The sequence below is a fragment of the Pristis pectinata genome, chromosome 11 (genome assembly GCF_009764475.1).
Source record: "Pristis pectinata isolate sPriPec2 chromosome 11, sPriPec2.1.pri, whole genome shotgun sequence".
Lineage (NCBI taxonomy): Eukaryota > Metazoa > Chordata > Chondrichthyes > Rhinopristiformes > Pristidae > Pristis > Pristis pectinata.
In genome coordinates, this window is record NC_067415.1 from 31,477,481 (window position 1) to 31,502,914 (window position 25,434).

Here is a 25,434-nt window from a genome sequence, read left to right on the forward strand (position 1 = left end):
ATCTCCAGGCATTCCAGCCTGGCAAAATACCAAGACCACCATGGTCTAAGGTCTCCTGTAAAACTTCCAATAGGTATTACATTGTGAATGATATCCTAATGCAAAAATCCCACTGGAACTGAAAGGGTGACTCTAAACAGGATGTGGTTCAATGCATTTTCCAAGTAATGTAAAACATCTTGTATGGTCATTTTTGTGATTTACTCCTGGAATGTAGGATGTGGTGTGGTGGAATTGATTTCTCAGTAATACAAGGGACAGTTTGCAGGCAGAATCTGTTGTCATGGATGGGGCTTGTTTTGCGTGGTTAGGAAGGATTCCTGTGGTGGCCACAATCAACGACCAGCTGGAAAATTTTAAGGCAGGTTTCAATTAATTTGGGAGGTTTGTGGGAAGTTGGCAGTGCTCACCACTGCAAAATCCTGGGTTCTCATAATTGGGGTTTGGGAATTACTAACAGTAGAGCTTGTTACTCTGTACTGGGCTTGAGTCTTGATAAGCTGGTTTCTGCACCTGTCCAGGGTCCACCCTGGGATAATTCATACCTGACAACTTATTTTACTAAGTGGGCTTACTGAAGACATCCTATCCACTGACCACAAAACTCTGGATATTATTTTTGTTTGTTCCTGGTCTTTTTACATTTGATTTTTTTTCCCCCCCAAAATGACTGAATCTGTTGCTCCTTCCACAAATACTGCCTTAACTGTTGAGTTTCCATTATTTTCTACTTCTGATTGCTATCATCCATTGTATTTAGCCTTTTAGCTGAATCAAGTTTATCGATTTCATGAGGAAGAAGACAACCAAATATGAAGTGCTAATGTTCTGGCAACTGTCATTCCACATGCCAAATAAAATGTCCTTTTAAAACCTACTCAAAAGGTACATTAAAGTTGGTTCCCAACATTTTCCTGACCCTTAATCTTACAGGATTGTCTTTCTCTGTGGGATGTATTAAACCTTAGTCATTCCTTACACAAATATTGGTTTCCTTTGTTCTTACAACATAAACAAATTAAAATGAGGCTACTTAAACTTTGTGTAAAAGATTTAAATGATAGAAACAATATTCTATTTGATTAGCGTGACAGCAATAAAATGGATGAAGCCCAAGAACAGTAAGCTGCTATAAAAGTTGTGCAGTTCATTTGCAATATTTGCTGAAAGAGTAACTTCACTCCAAGTTGCACACCAGTCCAAACTGGAAATGCATCAACATCACGGCTGGGTCAAAGTCCTGGAACTCCCTGCCCAACACATCCATATTCATCACAAGGGCTATAGCATTTGAAGGGGAGAGCTCATCACTGCAATCAATGATGGGCATTGAATGCTGGTCTTGCCAACAATGCACTCATCCCATGAATGAAAAGAATCTGATCCATAAGCTATCATCAGTAAGCAGGCTATTGACTTGGTGCAATCAATTCACCCTACCAAACAGACATTTCTTCCTGTGAGATAGCAAGTTCCACATCTGCTTATTGTCTTGGTTTCTCATAACCATAGCTTGCATGACTTCATCTTTACTGGTATAGCTCACTGACAACCACCATCTTTTGAATCGTTCATAGGATCAGTAACATAAAATTATCAATTCAGGGTAAAGACTATCCAGCCACCAGATTCGTTCAGCTTATAAAATGCACAAAATGGTTTCTTCCCCCCAGAAACACCATCAGCTGGTGTCATATCCATTCTACCAGTATGATGACCTAAATTTTCCAAAATCAGGTATTATCATCAACTGATACACCAAGCTGGGAAGCAGAGGGGCTATGGGCTCCAACTACTTCACGAGGCAAACTTCAATGATGTAACCTACAACTCACACCTACCCTTTGAAATAAGCATAAATTTTGATTTATTACCACTCCACCACCACCTCCCCTTCATAAATCACATCCATTGTTGCCCATGTTATTTACTGCAATTATTTTTTTGGCAGCAAGAGCAGCATTTGGGATTCATAACCTATCTGCATTCAACATCACAAGATGGACTTTCAACTCAGCTGGAGCACAAAATGGTCAGCCACAATTTGTGCTGTTTCTACAACAAATTTTTGACCCAGGTGGCAATCTCAATTTCCTCATAGCCCATTAGGTTGAAAATGCAAATTGAAATACTTACCAAGAATACAGGAAGCTGAAATTTATCATTTAGAATAACAGCCTGAACACTGCACGATCCACAGAGTTTAGCCACTATATGGTCATGGCTAAAAAAATTTGCATGAAAGATAAAGAGTAGAATTCCAGTTCCTGGAGAGAAACAGTGCTCAATTAGTTGAACTTGCATACATGCAAAGCTGATGCAATACCAATACTGTCTCTATTGCTATTCCACAAATGCAATTTGTGCATTATTCCCAAAAGCTAAAATAAGTAAATCAAGTAAACTTAAATATTGCCATCCAAATATTAAAATTCATTGAATAGCATATGGCAAAAAAATGAAGATCAGTACCTGTTCCGAAATATATTTCTGTATACAGCATTTTCAAAAATACTCTATATTTAATATTTAGCATTAAAAGGAAGCAGAAAAGTGTAAAGCTGAGGAAATGGAAGAAGGACTAGATATAACGGCAGGTGTAATAAAGGTTTTTTTTCTTAAAAACAAAAAGCTCCCTTTGTTAAACTTAAAGAAACATTTTCTTTAGAATGGGAAAAATTTAAGGAGTGCTCAAAAATGTTCACAAATCCTTCTTGTACACACTAAGTTAACAACAGGTAATTGCAAGTCATCAAAATAGTGTATACACAATGGTCAAGGCATTGCCTTGGACAAGTTAACTGCCATGGTGGCTTATAAATATAATTGATCTTTGAAATTTCATTTACAGGTCAACAGTATTACTGACAAAGCCAAGGTTTATGTCAATCCCCAAATCTCTCCAAGGTGTTGGTTTTAGGGTTTTGACCCAGGTGATAAGAATCAGCTATGATCGAGTTGCCTAATATGTCATATAACTGCAAATTTGTTCTTGTTTTCCCCCAAATGATCTTTCAAACTAATAGGAATTTTGAAATGCAAGATGACAAAACAACAGGAGTAGTCCACCTGGCCCCTCAAGCCTGCCCTGCGATTCACAATGATCAAGGGTGAGCTTCTGTGCCAGTTCCAAATAGCTCTACATTGTCTTTAAAAAAAAATGTATCCATCTCCTCTTTATTTACCTCATTTTCTAGCTTCCACAATCCTCTGGGGCAGAGCATTCCAAAGATTCACCAATCTCCGAAGAAATTCCTGTGCTCCTCTGTTTTAAATGACTACCCCTTCACTTAACTCCTACATTAGTGAAAACAATTCAACAGCTACCTTTCATGTCCCCTTAGAAGCTTACGACTACTATTTAAATTAATTACCATATAGGTGGATCAAAACTTGTATATATGCTTCTAGTTTCTTTATACCCATTCTGTCAATGTGAATTTTATAGCCCACAAATTAAAGACCATTCTACTTTGATGTTGGTAAAGTGAGACAGAAAAAGCTAGCAATTCTGAGTACAATAAATATCATTTTGGAATTTAATCCCAACAAGTGAAAAGTGAAGCATTTTGAAGGATAAAATAAGGGTAGGACATCAACAGTGAATGGTAGGTCCCTAGGGAGAACTGATAGACAAAGGGACCTTGGGATACAAGTCCACGGATGTCCAAAGTGACAGCACAGTAGACAGGGTGGTGAAGGTGGCATATGGAATTCTCATCTTCATCAGCTGTGGTATAGAATACAAGAACAGAGACATTTCATTCCAACTTTATATAATATTGGTTAGACTATGCCTGGAGTATTGTCTACAGTTTTGGTTGCCATACTATGGAAAGAATGTGTGCTGAAGAGGGTGCAGGGGTGAGTCACCAGGATGTTGCCTAGATTGGAAAATTTCAGTTATAAGGAGAGATTGGAAAGGCTGGGTTTGTTTTCCCTGAAGTGGAGGAAGTTGAGGGGGTGACCTGATAAGAGTACATAAAGTTATGAAGGGGATAAATGGGGTCTTATTTTCCTTGGTGGGGGTGTCTAAAACAAGAGGGCATAGATATAACAGACTGGAGGCCTGTGAATTGTGATGTGCCTCAGGGGTCGGTGTGCTAGGGCCATTGTTGTTTGCCATCTATATCAATGATGTGAATAAGAATGTACAAGGCATGGTTAGTAAGTTTGCAGATGAAATTAAAATAGGTGGTATAGTGGACAGTGAAGAAAGTTATCAAAAATTACAGAGGGATCTTGATCAGCTGCGTAAGTGGGCAGAGGAATGGCAAATGGAGTTTAATTCGGATAAGCATTTTGGAAAGTCAAATCCAAGTAGGATTTTCACAGTAAACAGCAGGGCCCTGGGGAGTGTTGTAGAATAGAGGGACCTTGGAGTACAAGTACATGGTTCACTGGAAGCAGAGTCACAGGTAGACAGGATGGTGAAGGCAACTTCTGGCACGCTGGACTTCATAAGTCAGGGCACTGAGTATAAAAGTTGGGAGGTCATGGTGTGGTTGTACAGGATTCTGGTGAGGCTGCACTTGGAGTATTGTGTTCAGTTTTGGTTGCCCTGCTATGGGAAAGATGTTACTAAACTGGAATGAGTGCAGAAAAAATTTACAAGGATGCTGCCAGGACTTAAGGGACTGAGATATAGGGAGAGGTTGGACAGGTTAGGACTTTATTCTTTAGACATAGGAGACTGAAAGATCTTATAGAGGTGTATAAAATCATGAGGGGCATTGATAGGGTGAATGCACTCAGTCTTTTCCCAGGGTTGGAAAATCAAGAACTAGAGGGCATAGATTTAACGTGAGAGGGGAAAGATTTAATAGGAACTTAAGGGGCAACTTTTATTTTAAAATCACACAAAGGGTGGCATCTATGTGGAATGAGATGCCAAAGGAAGGGGCTGAGGCAGGTACAATGATAAAAGACAATTGGACAGGTACATGGATTGGAACAGTTTAGATGGTTATGGGCCAAATACTGGCAAATGGGGCATCTTGGTCAGCATGGACCAGTTGGGCTAAAGGGCCTGTTCCTGTAATGTGTAACTCTATGACTACCTATGCACGGTGACAGATAGAAGGTTTAGAGGGAATCTGAGGTATAATTTTCTCCCCCACACAGTGAATGGTTAGAATCTGGAACCTGGTGCCTGAGGTGATTATCCCTTGTAACCTGATCAGCTGTATGAAAGTTCTTCCTGATCAGGTCAGTTGTAAAGGGAAGCAACAACCACAATATTAAAAGATATGAAATCATAGGCCATTCAGCTCCTTGTGACCACTCTGCTGTTCAATAAGATCATTGATTTTTTTATTTTAGCACTACCTTCCTGTACTAATCTTATATCCTTGATTCCCCTAATACCCAAATATCTGTCGATCTGCCTTAAATATACTCTTGGATTACAAGTATAAAAAAGTGTTAGCCATTCATCTAAGAGAAATATGAACCCCATTCTACTTTGTAGAGCCCTGTAAAAATTCTCTCCATTTTAATGAAATCACTGATGATTCTTCTAAACGCTAGGGAGTACAGACAAAGTCTGCTCAATCTCTCCTCAAACAAACCCACCATCACAGAAATCAATCTGGTGCATCTTAGCTTTCATTTTGGCATTCTTAACAAACTGGTTTCAGATCTGTGGTTTGACACTTTTGTGCTTAATAATTAAAAAAAACACTATTTTAGTTCAATATGCATATAAAATTAAAGGCAGAATTAAGTGCAATCTCTTGATAAAATGCTACTTGGCATCTTTCCCAAAAGCTAGGTGTTTATAAAGATGCCCACAGAAGACTGACATACCTTCAACTGAACTGTGCTGAGGTTTGTAGTTGAAGTCCAAAGCAAAGTCTGGGCCTTCACAAAGTCGGTGACAAGCTACAGGAAACACAGGTTCCAGCAATGACAGACGTGCTTCAAAGTAATCCCTAATTGTCTCATCTGCCACTCTGGATATGCTGTTCAGAAAAATAAATTGTACATAGTGAGAGATTTTTCAAACCAAAAGAAACTACAAATCTTTTTGAACAAATCTTACATTCCCAAATCTTCATATTTATTATGAAAAGCCTATCTCTCTCTCTCTCCATTGTAGTGTGCAAGGATGCCACATCAGAAATCAAAACAAGAGGTCAAAACAATAAAGTATGCTGATTGCACCACTCTTGGCTGGAATAATAGGAACCCATGAAATCTTTTTATGCAGGTCAACAAGAGTGCAAGATGTGTCTATTATTGAAAATCAACAAGAGAAAGATTTTATCATTTGGAACACAAAGAATTCAAAGTAGGCAGTGACAAAATGGAGAGAGTGGAAACAACTTTATGGGACAGAAACAGGGAAGTGCTGAAGAAGCAAGGTGGTTAGTGTGAGGAAGAATATAAATGTCAACTAAAGTAATAACAAAGACACTGGTTTTCCCAGTAGCACTGCATGGATGTGAAAGCCGGACCTTATAAAGGACTGAGTGTTGATTCATTTGAACTGTGGTACTAATGATTATTTAAAAACCTGTGAACACGGAGAATAAACCACTTGGTCCTGAATCAAATAAAAACGCTTTGGTCCCTCAAAAGCATGATACGCAAGCAGAAACTGATATACGAGCACATCTTGGAAGAGAGATGACAATCATGCTTAGTAAAGTGGAAAGAGAGGCAAAGACGACAGATCAAAGTGAATGGATGGGGTCATAGAAGCCATCAGGACTTTGCTATAGTAGCTATGGTAGGTAATTGGTGGCAAGTCATCTTGTGCAGAACAAGGCTTCTGGATCATCAGAGGTCAGTGCATACTCAATGGCACTTGAATGAATGACCAGCAAAGATCTGATCAGCTTCATCATCGCTACTGATGCCGTAAGTTCAATTTGAGTTTCAGCAGGCCTTGTGACTTGGGCCAATTAAGAAAAACTTAATCTCAGGCAGTTTAAAATGCTGGCTGTTTCCCCACCCCCACCCCACCAAGTGGTACCTTTCTATCTGTTCTAACAGTTTGCAGACATGGGTGAATAAGTGAGTGGACATTTTAGCTTCAAGGCTAGATGCTAGGGATCAAGCCACCTTGATCATACTCAATTCCAATCAAATATTTTCAGAAGAGTCCTCTGAATAATCAGTTGCAGAAACCCTCAGAAGCTCAGTGCAGACCAAGGGTTGAAGACAAAGTATGTTCCAATTGCAAATGAAACTAGATAAACTAGTTGAGTAATCGGAGCACTTCATATTTTGAAAAACAAAATCTACACAATATACCAGTAGTATTTTGTTTGGCTTACAAAAAAAATGGATACGTGATACCTTTTTGCCATTGTCAACTTAAGCCATCTTAAATAGTAACTGAATACAATCTTACTGGTGATTAACTTACGTTTCCACATGATTCTTTAACAAGTCATAGACTAGTATGTTGTTGCTTTGCTTAGCATAATACAGAGCACTGTTCTGATGTTTAGAAAGGATGCCACAATCTGCACCATATTCCAGAAGAAGCCTTACTATGTCAGCATTTCCTCTCTTACAAGCCTGCAAAGAGCAAAACAAATATTTTTGTGTATTCATGTGGTTTTCATTCTTTTTGTCCAATGTAATTAGCACTGCTTCAGCTGCCTTCTTCCACCCCTTACTGGGTCTTCTCCTATTCCTCTTTAAGTGTTGCCCCTTCATAACATTTAAATGCATAAAATCCGGTCTCGGTATGAATGCAGGGGATAACCAGATTTTCACCATCACTATTAATTCTACAGCCTACTGAACATCACAATGAACACTGGCACCTAACTACCTTACCACCAAAATCAACATAGGTTTTCCCCACTCTTATGATTTCCAAATGGTGCATAAATTCAAGGTCCTATTAGGAAATGGGGATAAGTTTCAAATCCAAAATATCATCAGTCAACAAAATCATCTACGTCAATACAGCACAACATGCACCTACTAATAAACCTTGTCAATGTCCTCCTTACCAGCCTCACAATCGATACCAATACCAGTTGTCAAACTGTCCCAAATTACACTAATCCTGCAATTTGCTTCTAGGCCCTCACCTTGTTCTTGACCAACTCCATTAGTTTCACATTCCCCATATCTAATTCAACACACTGATTTAGAAATCTTTCCAAAGCCTTCTTCAATTCATTTTCTGACCTGCTCCATCTCCATACCCAACCTGTTTTGTTTTAGTGAACCACCTCTGCCCTCCTGCACTTTGCTCTCCCTCCGTCTTTGGAGAATCATCTCAAAATGCCCAAGCCTTATTCTGAATCTTCTTAAGCCATGCTGTCCTAAAAATGCCCTTTAAACATTACCTGAAAACTTCTTTTTAAGTATTCTTAGACACTTCTCATAACTCCAAAAACTGACAAGCATTGCTCTATGGAAGAAACTTTTAGGCAGCAGGAGCAATAGTTTGTCCTTGAAGCATCTAGGGATATCGTTTATGTTAAAGTCCTTATACAAATGTACATTGTTGTGGATCTCTTCACACATTGTCCCGTGCCAGCAGGTAACCTCCACATCCCACCTCACTTTGTTGGCTGAGCACAGAATGGCAGTGAATTTAAAATCTATCAGGTGGAGTTTAATCTGGGCAAGTGTCAGGTGTTGCAGTTTGGGACATCAAATGCAAGGGGAAAGTACGTAGTTAATGGCAGGACCCTTAATGGCGTTGATGTATGAGGGAACTTGGAGTCAAAGTCCATACCTCCCCGAAAGTAGCTGCACAAGTTGATAGGGTGATAAAGACGACGTATAGCTTGCTTGCCTTTAATAATCGAGGCACTGAGTCCAAGAGTCAGGAAGTTACATTGCTGCTTTATAAAACTGATCAGGCTGCATCTGAAGTGTTGCACTCAGTTCTGGTTGCCCATTATAGGGAGGATGTGGAGGCTTTGGAGAGGGTACAGAAGAGGTTACCAGGATGCTGTCTGAATTAGAGGGCAGGTGCTATAGGGAGAGGTTGGACAAACTAGGGTAGTTTTCTCTGGAGCAGTGAATGACAAGGCTAGACCCGATAGAAACTTATAAAATCATGAAAGACAGTAGACAGCCGGTATCTTTTTCCCCCCCACAGTCGAAATGTCTAATACCAGAGGGCATGCATTTAAAGTGAGAGGAAGAAAGTTAAAGGAGATATGTGAGGGCAATTTTTTTTCCCTCACAACAGAGTTGTGGGTGCCTGGAATGTGCTGCCAGGAGTGGAGGTGGAAGCAGATACGATAGAGGTGTTTACGAGGCTCTTAGACAAGCACATAAATATGCAGGGAATGGAGGGAGATGAACCATGTGTAGTAGTAGGGATTAGTTTAATTAGGCACCATTAGCTTAATTAGTTCGGCACAACATTGTGGGCTGAAGGACCTGTTCCTATGCTGTACTGTTCTATTTCTAACATCTACTGCTACATTTTACACTCCTCCCTACTCCACCCCATTCTACCAGAGTGTACTTTGTTTATAATGAATTTCTAAAGGTTCTCTCATTAAAGAAGTTCTCCACTCTCTACTTTTCCTTGATCTGTTTTTTCGAATCAGCTTGGGTCAGATTACTAAAATTAGAAACTTTTATTTAAAAACAAAATGGAATGTATAGTGTTAAGCAACCCCTACAAAATAACTGCATCAATAATTCATCGGCAAACACCGGTTGATCCCAACATCTGGAACTACAGACTGGTATGCATCTTGTTAAGAAATGATGCACAGCTTTAGACATTCATTTAAACTTGACACACTGAATAAAATTTCAAGGACAACAGGACTAAAAAAATACCTTCATTAGTGCAGTTTCTCCACTGATCTGTTGAGCATTAACTTGGGAACCTGCCTCCAGAAGAATAGCGACTGTTGTCAGATAATTCTGAGAAATGAAAATAAAAATGGAAAACATGTTAAATATACTCTAGTGATAAATGTACTGATATTTTGTTCCAGTGGTTAAGGGAGAATTTGTATTAAGTTTTTAGTTATAATAGCATTTAATTATGGACAAAACTGATGTAACATTCTAGAATAATGTATTATTCTGTTACATTAATTTTATGGTATTTTAAGATATTTTGTTAAGGCAGCTAAATGGAGATTCTGCCAATACTTCCACTGAAGTCACAGTGATGCAATGACAAAGTGTGAGAAAATTCAAGGCCACGATTGTTAACTGTATTCACTACTTGTCTTATAAACAAAAACGTCCTGCAAGAACAAAGTACAAATGTTCCACTTAAAGCCTAATATCTGAATGACTCCACAAGAATCTATAGTCCTAGGTTGATTCCCAGAATTTAAGTTATTTGATGGGTCAAAGTGATCAAGGGCTTTTCAGAATCAGAATCAGGTTTATTATCACTGACATGTGTCATGAAATTTGTAGTTTTGCAGCAGCAGTACAATGCAAGACAAAAATTACTACAAGTTACAAATAAATAGTGCAAAAGAGGAATAATGAGGTAGTGTTCAAAGGTTCATGGACAATTCAGAAATCTGATAGCAGAGGGGAAGAAGCTGTTCCTAAAACATTGAGTGTGGGTGTTCAGGCTCCTGTACCTCCTCCCCGATGGTAGTAATGCAAAGCGGGCACATTCCGGATGGTGAGGGTCCTTAATGATAACTGCCGCCTTCTTGAGGCGCTGCCACTTGAAGATGTCCTCGAATGGCGGGGAGGATTGTGCCCGTGATGGAGCTGGCTGAGTCTACAACCCTCTGCAGCCCCTTTCGATCCCAAGCATTGGAGCCTCCATACCAGGCAGTGATGCAACCAGTCAGAATGCTCTCCACTGTACATCTGCAGAAATTAGCCTTTCGTGACATACAAAATCTCTTCAAACTCCTAATGAAATAGAGCCGCTGACGTGCCTTCTTCATGATTGCATCAATGTGTTGCCCCCAAGATAGATCCTCTGAAATGTTGATGTCCAGGAACTTGAAGCTGCTCATCCTTTCCACTGCTGAACCCTCAAAGAGAACTGGTATGTGTTCTCACGATTTCACCTTTGAAGTCCATAATCAATTCCTTGGTTTTGCTGATGTTGAGTGCTAGGTTGTTGTTGTGACACCACTCAACCAGCCAAAGTATCTCACTCCTGTACGCCTCCTCGTCGCTATCTGAGATTCTGCCAACAGTGGTGTCATCTGTACAGAAGAGAGGTAAATGGAGAGGGGAAGGAGGAAAAGGAAAAAAGCCATTCCTCCTTTCCCAGTCACTACCCTGTGATTCCCACAGAATCACTAATATATTGGTATCAGATCATTTGGTCCTCATCTGCAACACCTGCCACAGGTAACTAACCACTGCTAATGCAGTCTGAGTTTACATATGGAATGTCAGCTGTTTGCTATTGCTCATGGAATCAGACACCTTCGAGAGAAGGAAAATAGGTATACTTGTATGGATTTATTTTCTAAACAGTAAGGATTAATATCTTTTGTAAACCAACATAGTAGAATTTCAAATTTTAGCCTCAGTATGTTACTGCATTAAAGAGAAACTCAAGGAAGGGCAAGAGAAGTACATTGCTCATTACCCTGAATATCAAACCAAAGAAGTCCACAAATGATGCGACCTACCTCCTGGAAAACTAGTGCCCAGAAAGAAAAGCTAATAGAATATTTAAATCATTTCCTCCATAATCTGTTTCATTACAAACTCTGCCTCAACGAAATTAAAGCATGGGCAGAAAAGTTCTGCAAATTTCTTTCTTATCCCTGCGACTAGAAGTATGATATTATTGGAGAAGGTCAACATCATTTAGGACAAAGTAGTCTGCTTGATTTGCACTTAATCCATCCTAAGTATTCAGCACCAGCACACTATAGGTGCAGTGTGTCATCTTTTAAGATGTACTGCTGTTATCTGCTTTGGCTCTGCCAATAGCCCCACAAGCCATTCTCTTTCTACCATCAAGAAAGAAGAGGCAGATAATGCATGGGAACATCACCACCTGCAGATTCCATTGCAGATCACACCTCATCCCAACACAAACCACCACTGCAATTCTTTCATCCTTGCTCTGTCTAAATACTGGAACACTCTACCCAACAGCGATATAGGACTACCTTCACCAGAAGAACTGTAGTTCAAGATGGCACACCACCACTTCACAAGGGCAAGTAGGCATGGGCAATAAATGTTACCCACATGCCAAAGAAAATGTTAGATTCTCTTCAGTATTTGATCAAATCTAGTTTTATCTGCAGCCACAGATCTACTACTAACGCAATATTAATTGAGTCATAATTAACAAAACATTAAATAGCTATAGATGGAAAATTTGCTTTACATATTCACACCTTTGTTTGGGTTAAAGTAGCACGCACAATTCCAGGTTTTTCTGGAGACTTGTCAATTTGAGATTTGCACCCAGTTTGGAAACAAAATACAGGACCAGGAAATTTGACTTTCTTAAATATAAAGTATTACTGAAATCATATTCCAATTTTTTTTTGCCTGACAATTCCAAATTAGCTACAAAACTCAAAATATTTAATGGTGATTTAAACTGCCATTACGTTTGTTTATAGATAAACATAACAAGCTGTACAAGTCAGAAGACAGCAAACCTGGTTTTTGGTAAGTTATTCTACCAGCTTTTCTGGTATTTTTCTCACTATCCTCAGGGTGGAGGACAATGTGGATTAAAGAAGATTTTTAGACAACATTTAACTTTTTCTAAAATAGTTATTAGTTATGATTGTTAAGGCCAATGTATCAAAAGCCTTTAATATTTTAAGATGACAAATTATTAAGGCTAAGAGAAAACTATGTTTTGCATAAATCAAACTGCAGCAAAAATTAACTTCTACCATAAGAAATTAATTCCAGACCAGTTTTACTAGATGTACCAGAAAAACAGCTTTGTGCCATCTAATCATAGTACAAATAATTATTAACCTTAATAGCAAACAAACCTTCTCAGCTGCATGCATCAGTGCAGTGGTACCATTTTTTTGTCGAGAACTGATCTTTGCACCCTTCTTGATGAGCAATCTAAGGATATCATCCTGTCCTCCAGCAGCTGCAAACATGACTAGATTCATTCCACTAGGGTCCTATAAGAGAAATATTATATTAAATTTGAACTGCAGACTGGTCAACTAAAGTAAGAATGTTCACTCCAGTTTTTTTTGGACACATGGGAAATTCATCAAGAATTGGCTAATTCTAACCAGAAAAAAAATCAAATATCACTTTTTAGTTTAACAAAACGTAGAACTGCTCAAAGTTAGCAATACTTAAAGTAACAGTGGTTTTAAAGTAATTCATTGTTGCAGAAAATACAAGGGGGAGGGGGTGTGGGTGGAATGGGTAAGAAGAGATTCACGAGCTACGCAAGTTAGAGGAACACAATTTTATGAGGGTTCTAGGTTGGAGGGTGGGAAGTTACAGAAATAGAGAAGGATGAGGCAAAGAGAGATCCATATAGTTGGGGAGGAGTTTTGAACTGAAGCATTAGTGGACTAGGAGCCAGTGTAGACTAGTAAGGTAATGGATAATTTACACTTTGATTTGTGTTAGGATTCAGGGAGCATAGTTTTGTACAAGCTTATAGCGGGTGAAAAAGCAGAAATCAGCTAGTAGAGCAGTGCATTAACCTAGAGCCTATTAGGAGTAAACAGATAAGGGCAGAGGCAGGTGATATTACAGAGGAAGTCCTTGTGATAGAAAGGATATGGCTTTGCTAGCTCGGTTGTTGGTCAAACAGGATGCAAAGGTTATAAACAGTCAATCTAGTTCAAGCAAAGTAAAGAATAAAAACGTGGCTAGGGAATGAAGTCTGTTGCAGGAAAATCTCAGCTTATCCAAAAAGAGGTTGTTAGACTAACAAAGAGCTTGATAATACAAAGATGTTAAATTGGTTATGAATTAAAGCTGAATATCACCAGTGTACATATAAAAAAATGATATATTTCAGGCAAATTCACACACAAAAACGCAAATTGAGAAATGAGGAGCTAAAGAGGGATTATGGGATGATTTCAGAGATAATGGAGAGAAGGCAGAGCAGAAGCCAAAGGTGCTATTCTGGCTACAAGTGAATAACTGAAATCAGAGCAGGTTACTTAACTAGACACTCAAGGAAAGCCTTTCTCAGGTATGGTGTAATCAACAATACCAAAAGCAGCAGCCAGATCAAGGAGGATGAGGAGAGAAAAGCATGTGAGAAATGGAATGATTAACGTATGCCTCTACTTAAGTACCTCTTGATCCAGATTATATTCTTCACTTGAATTTAGAGCCAGTTTTACTGTCAGGTAGTTTCCATTTTTCACTGCATCGCGCAACACACCTACAAGTTTATGAAAGCAACATTGATTTTCCAGTAGGAACTTCACCAACATTCTCATATTAGCAATTTAATGTGTTAAAATTCCTAAGCATCAAAACCAAAAGTTATAAATTGATACTTTAGAATAGTTGTGCATGATTTGCAGCACTTGTCTGAAGGTTTTTTCCAAATCAGTCTTCCAATAATTTACAATGGTCACGTTTGCATTCAAGTTAAATCATTACGCATGCTTTATATTCTTCAATTGGTGCTAGTGCACTTGAACTAGTAGTACTAAAGAACCTAAAGTAGTAATGTATTTTAAATAATTGATCACCTTATTTGTCCTACCCACTAAGATACATTTTGAAATACAACATATTTTATGTACTTAGTAAGCTGATAACGCAGTTGAGGCTAAAATTATACCAGCCTGTTTCACCAACAAAACAATTCTCAACATTATCTAAAGTTTGAGGCAAGGATTAAAGAAAACTCTCAAATGCTTCAAACTGTTCTTTATGTAAAACTAAACAAAATGTCTGAGCTAACCACTGATCTCAGCTGTGAATCCCATCCAAAAGGTGGGTTAAACAGATTGGAAAAGTATGGATAAAGTAAAAGGGAAGGAGAGTGCCTGAGAGGTTACTGAAGTCTCCAGAATAAAGAATAAGACAGAAAGTTTAGAAAGGGATAAGAATTTAACTACACGCAACATGGAGACAAATTTGAGAAGAAGGGTGGTGAATACAGGACTGAAGGTGTTATATTTGAATGCACGCAGCATATGAAATAAGGTAGATGAGCTTATAGCACAGTTAGAAATTGGCAGGTATGACATTGTGGGCATCACAGAGTCGTGGCTGAAAGAAGATCACAGCTGGGAGCTAAACATCCAAGGATACACACCCTATTGAAAAGATAGGCAGGTGGGCAGATGGGGTGGGGTGGCTCTGTTCATAAAAAATGAAATCAAATCCTTAGCCAGAAGGAGCAGAAGATGTAGAATCCTTGTGGGTAAAGTTAAGAAACTGCAAAGGTAAAAAGACTCTGACAGGAAATATATACAGGCCTCCAAATAGTATCCAGGATGTGGGGTACAAATTACAACAGGAGATAGAAAAGGCATGTTACAGTGGTCATGGGGGATTTCAATATGCAGGTAGATTGGGAAAATCAGGTTGGTATTGGATCCCAAGAGAAGGAATTTGTAGAATGCCTACGAGATGGCTTTTTAGAGCAATTTGTGGTAGAGCGCATGAAGAAAAAGGCAATTCTGGATTTTGTGTTGTGTAATGAACCAGATTTGATTAAGGAGCTTAAGGTGAAGGAACCCTTAGGAGGCAGTAATCATAATATGATAGAATTCACCCTGCAGTTTGAGAGGGAGAAGTTAAAATCAGATGTATCTGTATTAAAGTTAAGTAAAGATAACTACAGAGGCATGAGAAAGGAGCTGGCCAAAACTGATTAGAAGGGACCCTAGCAGGGATGACGGTAGAGCAGCAATGGCAGGAGTTTCTGGGAGTAATTCGGAAGACGCAGGATCAGATCATCCCAAAGAAGCAGCAGCATTCTAAAGGGGGGGTGAATAAGGCAACCGTGGCTGACAAGGGACGTCGAAGACGGCATAAAAGCAAAAGAGAGGGCATACAATTTGCAAAAATGAGTGGGAAGCTTTTAAAAACCAACAGAAAGCAACTAAAAAAGCAATAAGGGGAGAAAAAATGAAATATGATGGTAAGGTAGCTAATAATATAAACGAGGATACCAAAAGTTTTTTCAGATATATAAAGAGTAAAAGGGGCAAGAGTGGACATCGGACCACTGGAAAATGACGCTGGAGAGGTAGTAATGGGGAACAAAGACACGGCAGATGACCTGAATAAGTATTTTGCGTCAGTGTTCATTGTGGAAGACACCAGCAACGTGCCAGAAATTCAAGAGGGTCAGGGGGCAGAAGTGAGTGTAGTTGCTATTACCAAGGAGAAGGAGCTTGGAAAGCTGAAAGGTATGAAGGTAGATAAGTCACCTGGACCGGATGGACTACACCTCAGGCTTCTGAAAGAGGTAGCAAAAGAGATTGTGGAGGCATTAGCAGTGATCTTTCAAGAATCACTAGATTCAGGAATGGTTCCGGAGGACTGGAAAATCGCAGATGTCAACGTGCTTCCCACAGATATAGAGTTACCTGGAGGTAGATGCTCCCAATCTACCTTTGCCAGGTCCTCCTTTATGCTAATGAAATTAGCCTTCCCCCAATTTACGTTGAATTGTCTCATTTCAGGTAACCTGCCCCCCCTCCCGCCCCCTTTCTCTCTTCTCCTGATCTACCCAGTTGCTCCTACACCACCCCACGCCCCCAGCTCCCGACCACCAGTTTCTTTCCCTTTCTCCACCTACTCCATCTGCCCATCACGCACACACTCCTCCCCCACTGAATCACCTTTCCCTACTCTTCCCATCAAGCTCCACCTTCCTTTTCTATCAGATTCCATCATCTGCAGCCCTTTGTTGCCTCCACCTATCACCTCCCAGCCTCTGTCACTATGTACACTCTTCCCTCCTCCATCTATTACCCCTCCTCACCTGGTTCCACCTATTGCTTGCCAGTTCTTGCTCCACCCCTTCCTCTCACCTCTTTATACTGGGCATCTCCCCCTTCCATCTTTCAGTCTAGATGAAGTATCTCTACCCGAAATGTCAACTGTCCACTTCCCTCTACCGAGTTCCTCCTGCAGAATGTTTTTTGCTCCAGATTCCAGCATGTGTAATCTCGTGTCTCCATTCCGCCAATTTAAAATGTTTATTACTGGTCTATCCCTGTCCTTTTCCATAACCACTTTAAAATATATGGAGTTATGATCAATATCTCCAAAATGATGCCACACTGACGCTCCCTCCACTTGATCAAGATAAGGTCCAGTAATGCTCCTTCACTTGTTGGTCTATCTACATACCGCATCAAAAAGCTCTCCTGAACACGCCTCAAAAATTACACTACCTCTGAGCCTTTAACACTGAGGCAATCCCAGTTAATATTTGAGAAAATGAAATCCCCCAGTACGATAATCCTATTTTTATCGTATTCCTCTTAAGTCTGCTTACATATTTGTTCCTCCATCTCCTGTTGACTGTTGGGAGGTCTCAGCATGGTGATGACACCCTTTTTGTTTCTAATCTCTACCCATATGGTCTTGTTTAAGGAGCTTTTTGGGATATCCTCCCTCAATACTGAAGTAATGCAATCTTTGACTAACAGTGCAAAGCCTCCTCCCTTTATATTCCCCCTATCTTGCTTGAAAATTCTATGCCCTGGGATAGTGAGTGGTCAGTCCTGACCATCCTTTAACTACGTCTCAGTGACAGCAACAATTTCGTACACCCGAGTTAATTGAAGCTTCTGAATTAATTTATTTTATTAGATACACTCCTTGCATTCAAATAGATGCAATTTAGCTTTGAATTCCCTTGATGTGCACTTACTCATTGCTGTGCCCACTTGACTCACCAACTATTCTCAAGATGATTGTTCCTCTCCATCTGAATAACTACTCAGAGCCTCCTTTCCTTGCCAGCTCAGTTTAAACCTTCCCCAACAGTGCTAGTAAGCCTCCCAGCTGTGCTGCCCTTATGCTAACTATCCAGACTACAATTTGTAAGCATTGGCAAGTCCCCCCATAAAGTTTTTAGGATTTCAGTATAATCTATAAAAATCAAAGGAATTTTAAGTAATTATCAATACATTGTGTTCATAAATGTGTAATTAAATGTATTATATTCATTCTGAAAATAGCTTCCAAGATTCCTCTACTTAATATAAAATCATGACACTACTCACTATTGGATATTACTTTTGGTGGAGAATGCAAATCATCATTTCCATCCAGATGTTTTTGAAAATCTTCCAATGTCATCCAGTCAAGTTGTAGGTCCACACCCAACTTCAGCATTTTGCCATCTAAATATTATCAGTAAAACAAAATAATAACTACAATTCAAACCACCAACATTTAAGAACTGATAGTGCAAACCAGGACTAAATTTGAAAATAATTAAGGGGGAAAAAAGACTAGGTAAATTTCGATCACAATGTAAAATTTCGATAACTGTAGATTCACAACTAAAGTAGTTGTTAATGTTTACGAAGTATCCAGTTGCATTCACAGAGGGATTCTGCAAAATTAAGATACCATTTTATTATACTACACTTGCAATATGGTTAACAATATACAGCTCCCTTGAAAAAGTTCAGGACAAGATTTGGAAGTAATTCCTGTTTTAAACAATCTTCTTTACTTACAATGGCTTACAAGAGCAGAATTTATTAATTCTTAAACAATAAAACTTAGAACAATCAAATAGAATTTGTAACATAATGAATGGGCTGGATCGGGTACCTTTGTTCTATTAGTCCAGTTTGCCAGATAGGGGAGGGCCAGGAATTGTGTATTTAAATAGAGCAAAAAAAAAGCAAGAGAATTCTTTGTCCAGATAATGAGTTTACACATTATGTTGCCAGCCGGTGTTATGCATTTCTCATGCCTTCAAGGGGGAGCTACACCAGATCTTGAGTGGAGCAGAAAGAAATCCAATTATTTTGAAACTGTTTTTGATTGCCTTAAATTGGGTCTTTCTTTTGGTCATTTTGTTTCTGTGGGAGTAGATCAAGGGGTGATATAAAGTGTTCAGCCTTCCAAGGTGAATAAAAGTGTAGTGCTAGGAAGCACTCGACTTGATCTCCAGTCCATGCCAACGGTGGTGCATCTAAGCAGCAATTCTAATTGGAATTAGCACATGGTTACTTCAATTAAATGAATAAAAGGGAAAGCTTGCTGTTGGAATTTTGATGCCAAAATCATCTTTACGTTACAAGACAACATTTTGTTATAAAATTATTCCACTATAAAATTTATCAAAGCAACTGAAGGACAAATTTGTTACCTCAGTCACTGCACAAAACAGCAAAGACAAAGACAAAATTTACTCCACTAATTAAAGAAATAAAGTTCAGTCTTACCTGCATTCTCTTCAGTCTGAGGCATGGTATCAAGAATTTTATGGGTTTCTTCAAGTGCTGTCTGCATTCGTGAATCATTCTCCTTTTTCTTATATTTTTGTAGCTGATTCTCTTTATTTCTATTCTCCTCAAATTTAGGTTCATGAGAAACTACATCTTTATTTTCCCTGTCCTCATAATCAGTAACATCAGTAAAGGGAATGAGGAACTTGTCAAAAAGGCCCTTCACCTCTCGATTACCTATATCATAAATGAAAAAGATAAAATATCTTCTGAGTTATTTATGTAATAGTCGGCAAGAACCATGTTCTCCAGATTGGTTTTCAGACCAACTTGCCCTCAATAGAGGGAATCAAACAATCTTTAGAAATAATTTCTTTTTCTGAAAGCAACTACTGTGTGCAGATGGCAGCTAGATGTTTGATACATGACAATGTTTGGGGCAAACTTATCAACAATTTCCAAGGTGTAATGATTTTCTTTATGAAGTTATTTTTTTATCTGGCTGCAGTAACATTATGGGGTTAAATTACTAGTATTTCAGAGCTCTAGACTTTAATTCAGAGACAAATACTCAAATCCCACCATGGTAGCTGCGAAATTTAAACTATTAATTAAAACCTCAAATAAAACTCATTGTGAAACCATCATCAAGGCTGCTATAAAATCCATCCTTTTAGAGAGAGAAAAAAAAACTATCCACACCCAGTCTGGCCTGCATGTGACATTAGCTACACAATGTGGTTGACTCAAATACCCTTTGAATGGCTAGAAAACCATTAAGCTTACTGTCAATTAGACAGACAATAAATGCTGGCTGAATAAGCAAAAACAAATCCTGTACACCTTTTTTTAATCACCCTATTCTCTTTTGTTGCCACTCTCAGGGAGGTATGGACTTGCACCCTAAGATCCCTCTGTACATCAGTGCTCCCAAGGGTCCTGCCATTTTCTCTATATTGTCCACTTGCATTTGATCTTCCAAATTGCAACATCTCACACTTGTCTGGATTAAACTCCATCTGCCAATTCTCCACCCAAATTTCCAATTGATATGCATCTGCTGTATCCTTTGACAACCTTCCTCACTACTCACAATTCCACCAACTTCTCTGAACATGAATACTACACAAGCCTTCATAGGTGGGAATCAACTCCGTGTTGCAATAATATGAAAATTACTATGACAGTTGGCTGCATAAACATAATTCCTGAAGAACCATGGTCCACGTACTGATAGTGAGCTATCAACTGTGTTACCTGTGATGACAGGGGAGGGACAGAGGAGAATGACCAGGGTGGGAGGGGTCCTTGATTATGTTGGCTGCTTTCCCAAGGCAATGGAAAGCACAGAAGGCAATGAGAAGTCAATGAAGGGGAAGCTGGTTTTTGTGATGAACTGGGCTGTGTTCACAACTCTCTGCAATTTCTTGCAGTCTATGGCAAAGTAGTTGTCATACCAAACTGTGATGCAATCCATAGGATAGGATACTTTCTAAGGTGCATATATAAAATATTGGTGACAGTCATTGGGGACATGCCGAATTTCCTTAGCCTTCTGAGGAAGTAGAGGTACTGGTGTGCTTTCTTGGCCAGGGCATCCACGTGGCTGGACCAGGACAAATTGTTGGTGATATCTGCACCTAGGAACTCGAGGTTCTCAACCATCTCCACCTTGGCACTATTGATAGATGGGCGTGCACTCCGCCCCACTTCCTGAAGTCAATGACCAGCTGTTTGTTTTGCTAACGTTGTGGGAGAGGTTGTTGTCTTGACACCATGCCACAAGCCTCTTGATTTCCTTCCTGTACTCCATCTCATTGTTGTTTGAGATCCGGCCCACTGCAGTGGTATCACCTACAAACTTGTAAATGGAGTTGGAGCATAATTTGACCACACAGTCATTAGTGTCTAAGGAATAAAGTAAGAGGGTGAGGATACAGCCTTGTGGGGCACCAGTACTGAGAATATTTGTGGAGCACGTGTTGCTGCCTATCCTTACTGATTGCAGTCTGTCAGTCAGGAAGTCAAATATCCAGTTGCAGAAGGGGATGCAGAGTCCTTGTATGGAATTACAGTATTGAAGGCGAAGCTATTGTCAATAGGAGTCTGATGTAGGCATCTTTGTAATCCAGCTGTTCCAGAGTTGAGTGTAGGGCCAGGGAGATGGCGTCTGCTGTGGACCTATTTCAGCGGTAGGCAAATTGCAGTGGGTCTAGGTTGTCTGGGAGGCTGGAGTTGATGTGCGCCATGACCAGCCTCTCGAAGCACTTCACGATGAAGTAGAGCTTTTCAAAATACATCAGAAAGAATGCATCTGACTTTCACTAGTGTAATAATCACATTCTTCCAAACTCAGTTATAGCTAAGTTCACCCTCTGAACTGAAAGCCTTGCCCTTAATTCATTCAGAAACAAAATGACCCCTAAAAAGGTACAGTGAATAAGGTTTACTCACTACTTATTGCTCCCTTAAACGTACACAGTAATGCCAGAATCTATGCAAGACTGCATATCAAATGAAGAGCAACTAGCCAACTATGAAATCATACTGAGGACCTGAAGCTGCAGTTTCCCTCCTCTAGAGTGCCATTTGTGGAGATGAAAGTATTCACACCCTCTTTTTTTTTTAGAAAAACAACTTCAGATTGTTATAAATGGATGGAAGAAAAGGGAATTCCATGGATGTGTTACAGACATATTTTCAAAAGACACCTGACATGCAACACAAATTGTTACACAGAATAACGATTCATATGGAAAGCAATAATATAGCACAAACAGAAGCTTGGTTAAACAACAGAAAATGGAGCAAAAGTAAACAGCTTATTTTCAGATTGTTCTTCTGGAATGCCACATTGATGGTGCTAGGACTATACTTAATTACCATCTATATTAAGGAGCTAGATGAAAGGACAGAGCAAATAAAAAGTTTACTGAAATAAAAATTGAGATGGGAAAGTAAGCTTGAAGAGCTTTAAACCAGTTAAGTCTACAAGTAGGTTGCAGATGAGGTTATCCATTTTGGTAGGAAAAAAGGAAAAGAGCATTTTTCCTAAAATGTGAATGAAATGCAGAAAGTAAATGCCAGGATATACAAGCCTTGGAGAAAAAGTGCATCACTTCATTTTCATTGGTGCATAAATGACAGTCTATGATCAGATTGTGTCAGTACTTTTATTACTCAAGCTTGCAAGTATTCCACTCTGAAAATTGCCCACATGATTAATGTGAAACTTACAGTTGAGCATTTCAAAATATAACATCAGAAAGAATGCACCCTATTTTCACTAGTGTGCTAATCACAGTCTGGCAAACTCACTTATAGCTAATCTAAGTTAGCTATAAACCAAGTTCACCCTCTTAGATTCACTATATGGATTCCTGGATTTAGGATCAACTCTTGGAAGAGCTTTTAAGCAAGTTGAACCTTTACTTTTCAATGTTTAAAAGAATGAAAGGGTACCTTATTGAAACACAGAAGATTATTTGTTAAGCAGCTAGTTCAGCTGGCTGGGAAGTATAAAAATAGGGATCCTAGTCTCAGGATAAGGGGTCTGCTATTTAGGTCCAAGATGGGGAGAAATTCCTTCACTACGTTTTCAGAAAAAAAATTCTCTAATTCTCCACCCCATGGATCTGTGGACACTAATTTATTGAATGTATTCTAAGCAGAATTCAGTACATTTTCAGAAACCAAGAAAATTATGGCGATTTGGGGATTGGGCAAAAATATCAGGTACAGCATCACCTACAATTTAAAGGATGGAGCAGGGAAGCAGTTGAGGATCTTGATCCTCATCTGTTCTGTTAATGACTTATGCAGTTAGAAAAAGCAATTCTGATAGTTCCTGAAAGATGAGGTTTGCCCAGTGCAGCTATGGCTGTTGATCCTATCACCAATGAGCACAAGAATGCTATAACCATAAATCTGCAGTAACCCACTATGCAGTGGAGAGAACCACTGTGGTCACAAAAGCCTGCCATGGGTGCCTGCACAGTCTAGGGAATGTAGTATATGTATACACTATAAAGAGGCAAGGACTGTGCGATGCAAACTATTAAAACTTGAAGGGGTTCAGCTTAGATATAGCAACTAAAAAACTTGAGGACCTCAACCAGCATATCTTTACACTAACAAATGATGATCTTTTGTAGACATTTATATTCAGAGCAACTTCCCAGCAGAGGGGTTCAGCACGTTTGTTCCCACCATCAGAATCCCAGGTCATGTCAAACAAAATAAAACCAAAATCATTTAAATGGGCTATTCCCTGTAGTACGAAGATTGAATGCCACAAACAAAATTTTTATTCAACAATGTCATGCTAACAAGCTTCCAATTAATAACAAAAAAGTGAACTTCAAAACAAAAAATGAATTTATCATTGTATCATGCAACTATCAGTATAGTAAATGCCTAACTATGTGGCATTTGGGAACAGGTGGTAAGCAATTCAGCCTCAATTACGTTCCTCAATTCAATTAAATTACAGTTGAGCTGTAGCTCAAGGGTCTTAAGGAAAACGAAATCAAGTTGGGATGCTAATATAAAAATCACTGAGCAGCAACAGACTGTCATAGTTCTGATTTTCAATACGGCTTACAAAAACTTTAGTTCAATGTTAACTTTAACAGAGAAGTGACCATTGATTAAAGGTCAGCCTCACTGAGGAGAATTTTAAGTGGCAGACTAAAAAATTACAACTATAAAACATTTCCCTCCAAATCAGGATGTTTGTGTGCTGCGATATCCCATTTTGAACCCCTCCTCCAGCAGCTGTTTATCCTGTTCATGATCCTCCCCAAAATCCTTCCCCTCCCTATTGAAAAGGCATAATAAAAGGCATATGGCCATCTCAGTCTCCATCCTCAGAAGGTTATAATGCTGGGCTCTTGTTTTGGTAAAGTACTGCATGTTGCAAGGCCACAGTAAAGGTAGTGATATTGGCTTGCATCAAATGTGATGGCCACAGTACCTTAGGAGCTGGAGGGAGTGCTGGGAGAGAGAGGGTGCATACCATGATTCCAAGGCACCCACCCTAATGAAAACTCACCAAGTGAAAGACAAAAGAGAATATAGGTGTGGTTTATAACTTACCAATGTGATATGTGACAGGTACAAGTTTCATCATGCCACCTTGTTTAGAGAATTTACTCAAAGGCTGCTATTATTAGACAGCATTACGGGCTAATATAATATAGATTACGATAGGCTTGGATATTAATGTGTCCTTAATCCAGATTTTCCCTTGCTGCTTGATCATTTATTTGTGTCTCATATTTAAAACTTCCCACTCAAATTGATGAAATAGGATGTTGCCTGGAACAGAGGGCTATAGTTATGAGGAAAGATAGAATGGGCAGGGTTTATTCTCACCGGAACATAGGAGGCTGCTAGGTGACCTTACAGAGGTTTATAAAATTATGAGGGCCATAGATAGGATAAATATCAGTTTTTTCCCCAGGGCAGGGGAGTCTAGAACTAGAGGGCACAATTTTCAGGTGAGAGGGAAATAATTTAAAAGGAGATCGGAGGGATAATTTTTCCACACAGAGGATGGTGGTTGTACGGAAAGAGCAGCCAGGAGGTGGCAGAGGCAGATACAATTACAATACTTAAAGGTACTCAGATAGGAAAGGCATGGAGAAATATGGGCCCAATGTAGGCAAACAGGATTAGTGTTGATAGACGTTACGGTTGGCATTGACGAGGTAGGTTGAAAGGGCCCATTTCTGTGCTGCACAACTCTGTGATTCTATAATTCTATTATGGATATTAAATAGGATTGCCAATCCCACATTATGTTATTCTCCTTCCTGAGCCATACCCAATGGATTTTGAACAAAGTATGGAATCTGTAGAAAACAGCTGCTCCTTCTGAATATTGAAGTCCTATCACCTGCTTCTGTAAGTGGAGTTTAGCAGGAGGTGAATATGAGCAACCATCAATAATTAGCAGCTGTACTTAAGGAAATATTTTTAAATTGCTTATATTAGAGTCTGTTTTCTACAGAAGAGATCGTAGCGAGTATCTTTGGCAGATTTTTGAATTCTGCATGACACTGTTCAAGTGTCCATGAGGTCACATCTTAAAGCCAGTGCCACCTCCCTCTGAACTTCCTGCCATAAGTAGTCTGCCCCTTCC

The 25,434-nt window shown here is 39.2% G+C and overlaps 1 protein-coding gene across 1 annotated transcript in view; it reads right to left on the reverse strand.

The window, feature by feature from the left end:
* Window positions 1-25,434, reverse strand: part of mphosph8 (M-phase phosphoprotein 8) — a 45,678-nt gene that overhangs the window by 4,116 nt on the left and 16,128 nt on the right. Inside the window, exons 5-12 of the mRNA XM_052025654.1 lie at window positions 19,287-19,526; window positions 18,108-18,227; window positions 14,199-14,287; window positions 12,909-13,049; window positions 9,778-9,864; window positions 7,376-7,530; window positions 5,809-5,963; window positions 2,137-2,267 (exon numbers count right to left, since the gene is read on the reverse strand). Coding sequence (XP_051881614.1) covers window positions 2,137-2,267; window positions 5,809-5,963; window positions 7,376-7,530; window positions 9,778-9,864; window positions 12,909-13,049; window positions 14,199-14,287; window positions 18,108-18,227; window positions 19,287-19,526 — 1,118 coding nt within the window. The remainder of the gene's footprint in view (window positions 1-2,136; window positions 2,268-5,808; window positions 5,964-7,375; window positions 7,531-9,777; window positions 9,865-12,908; window positions 13,050-14,198; window positions 14,288-18,107; window positions 18,228-19,286; window positions 19,527-25,434) is intronic.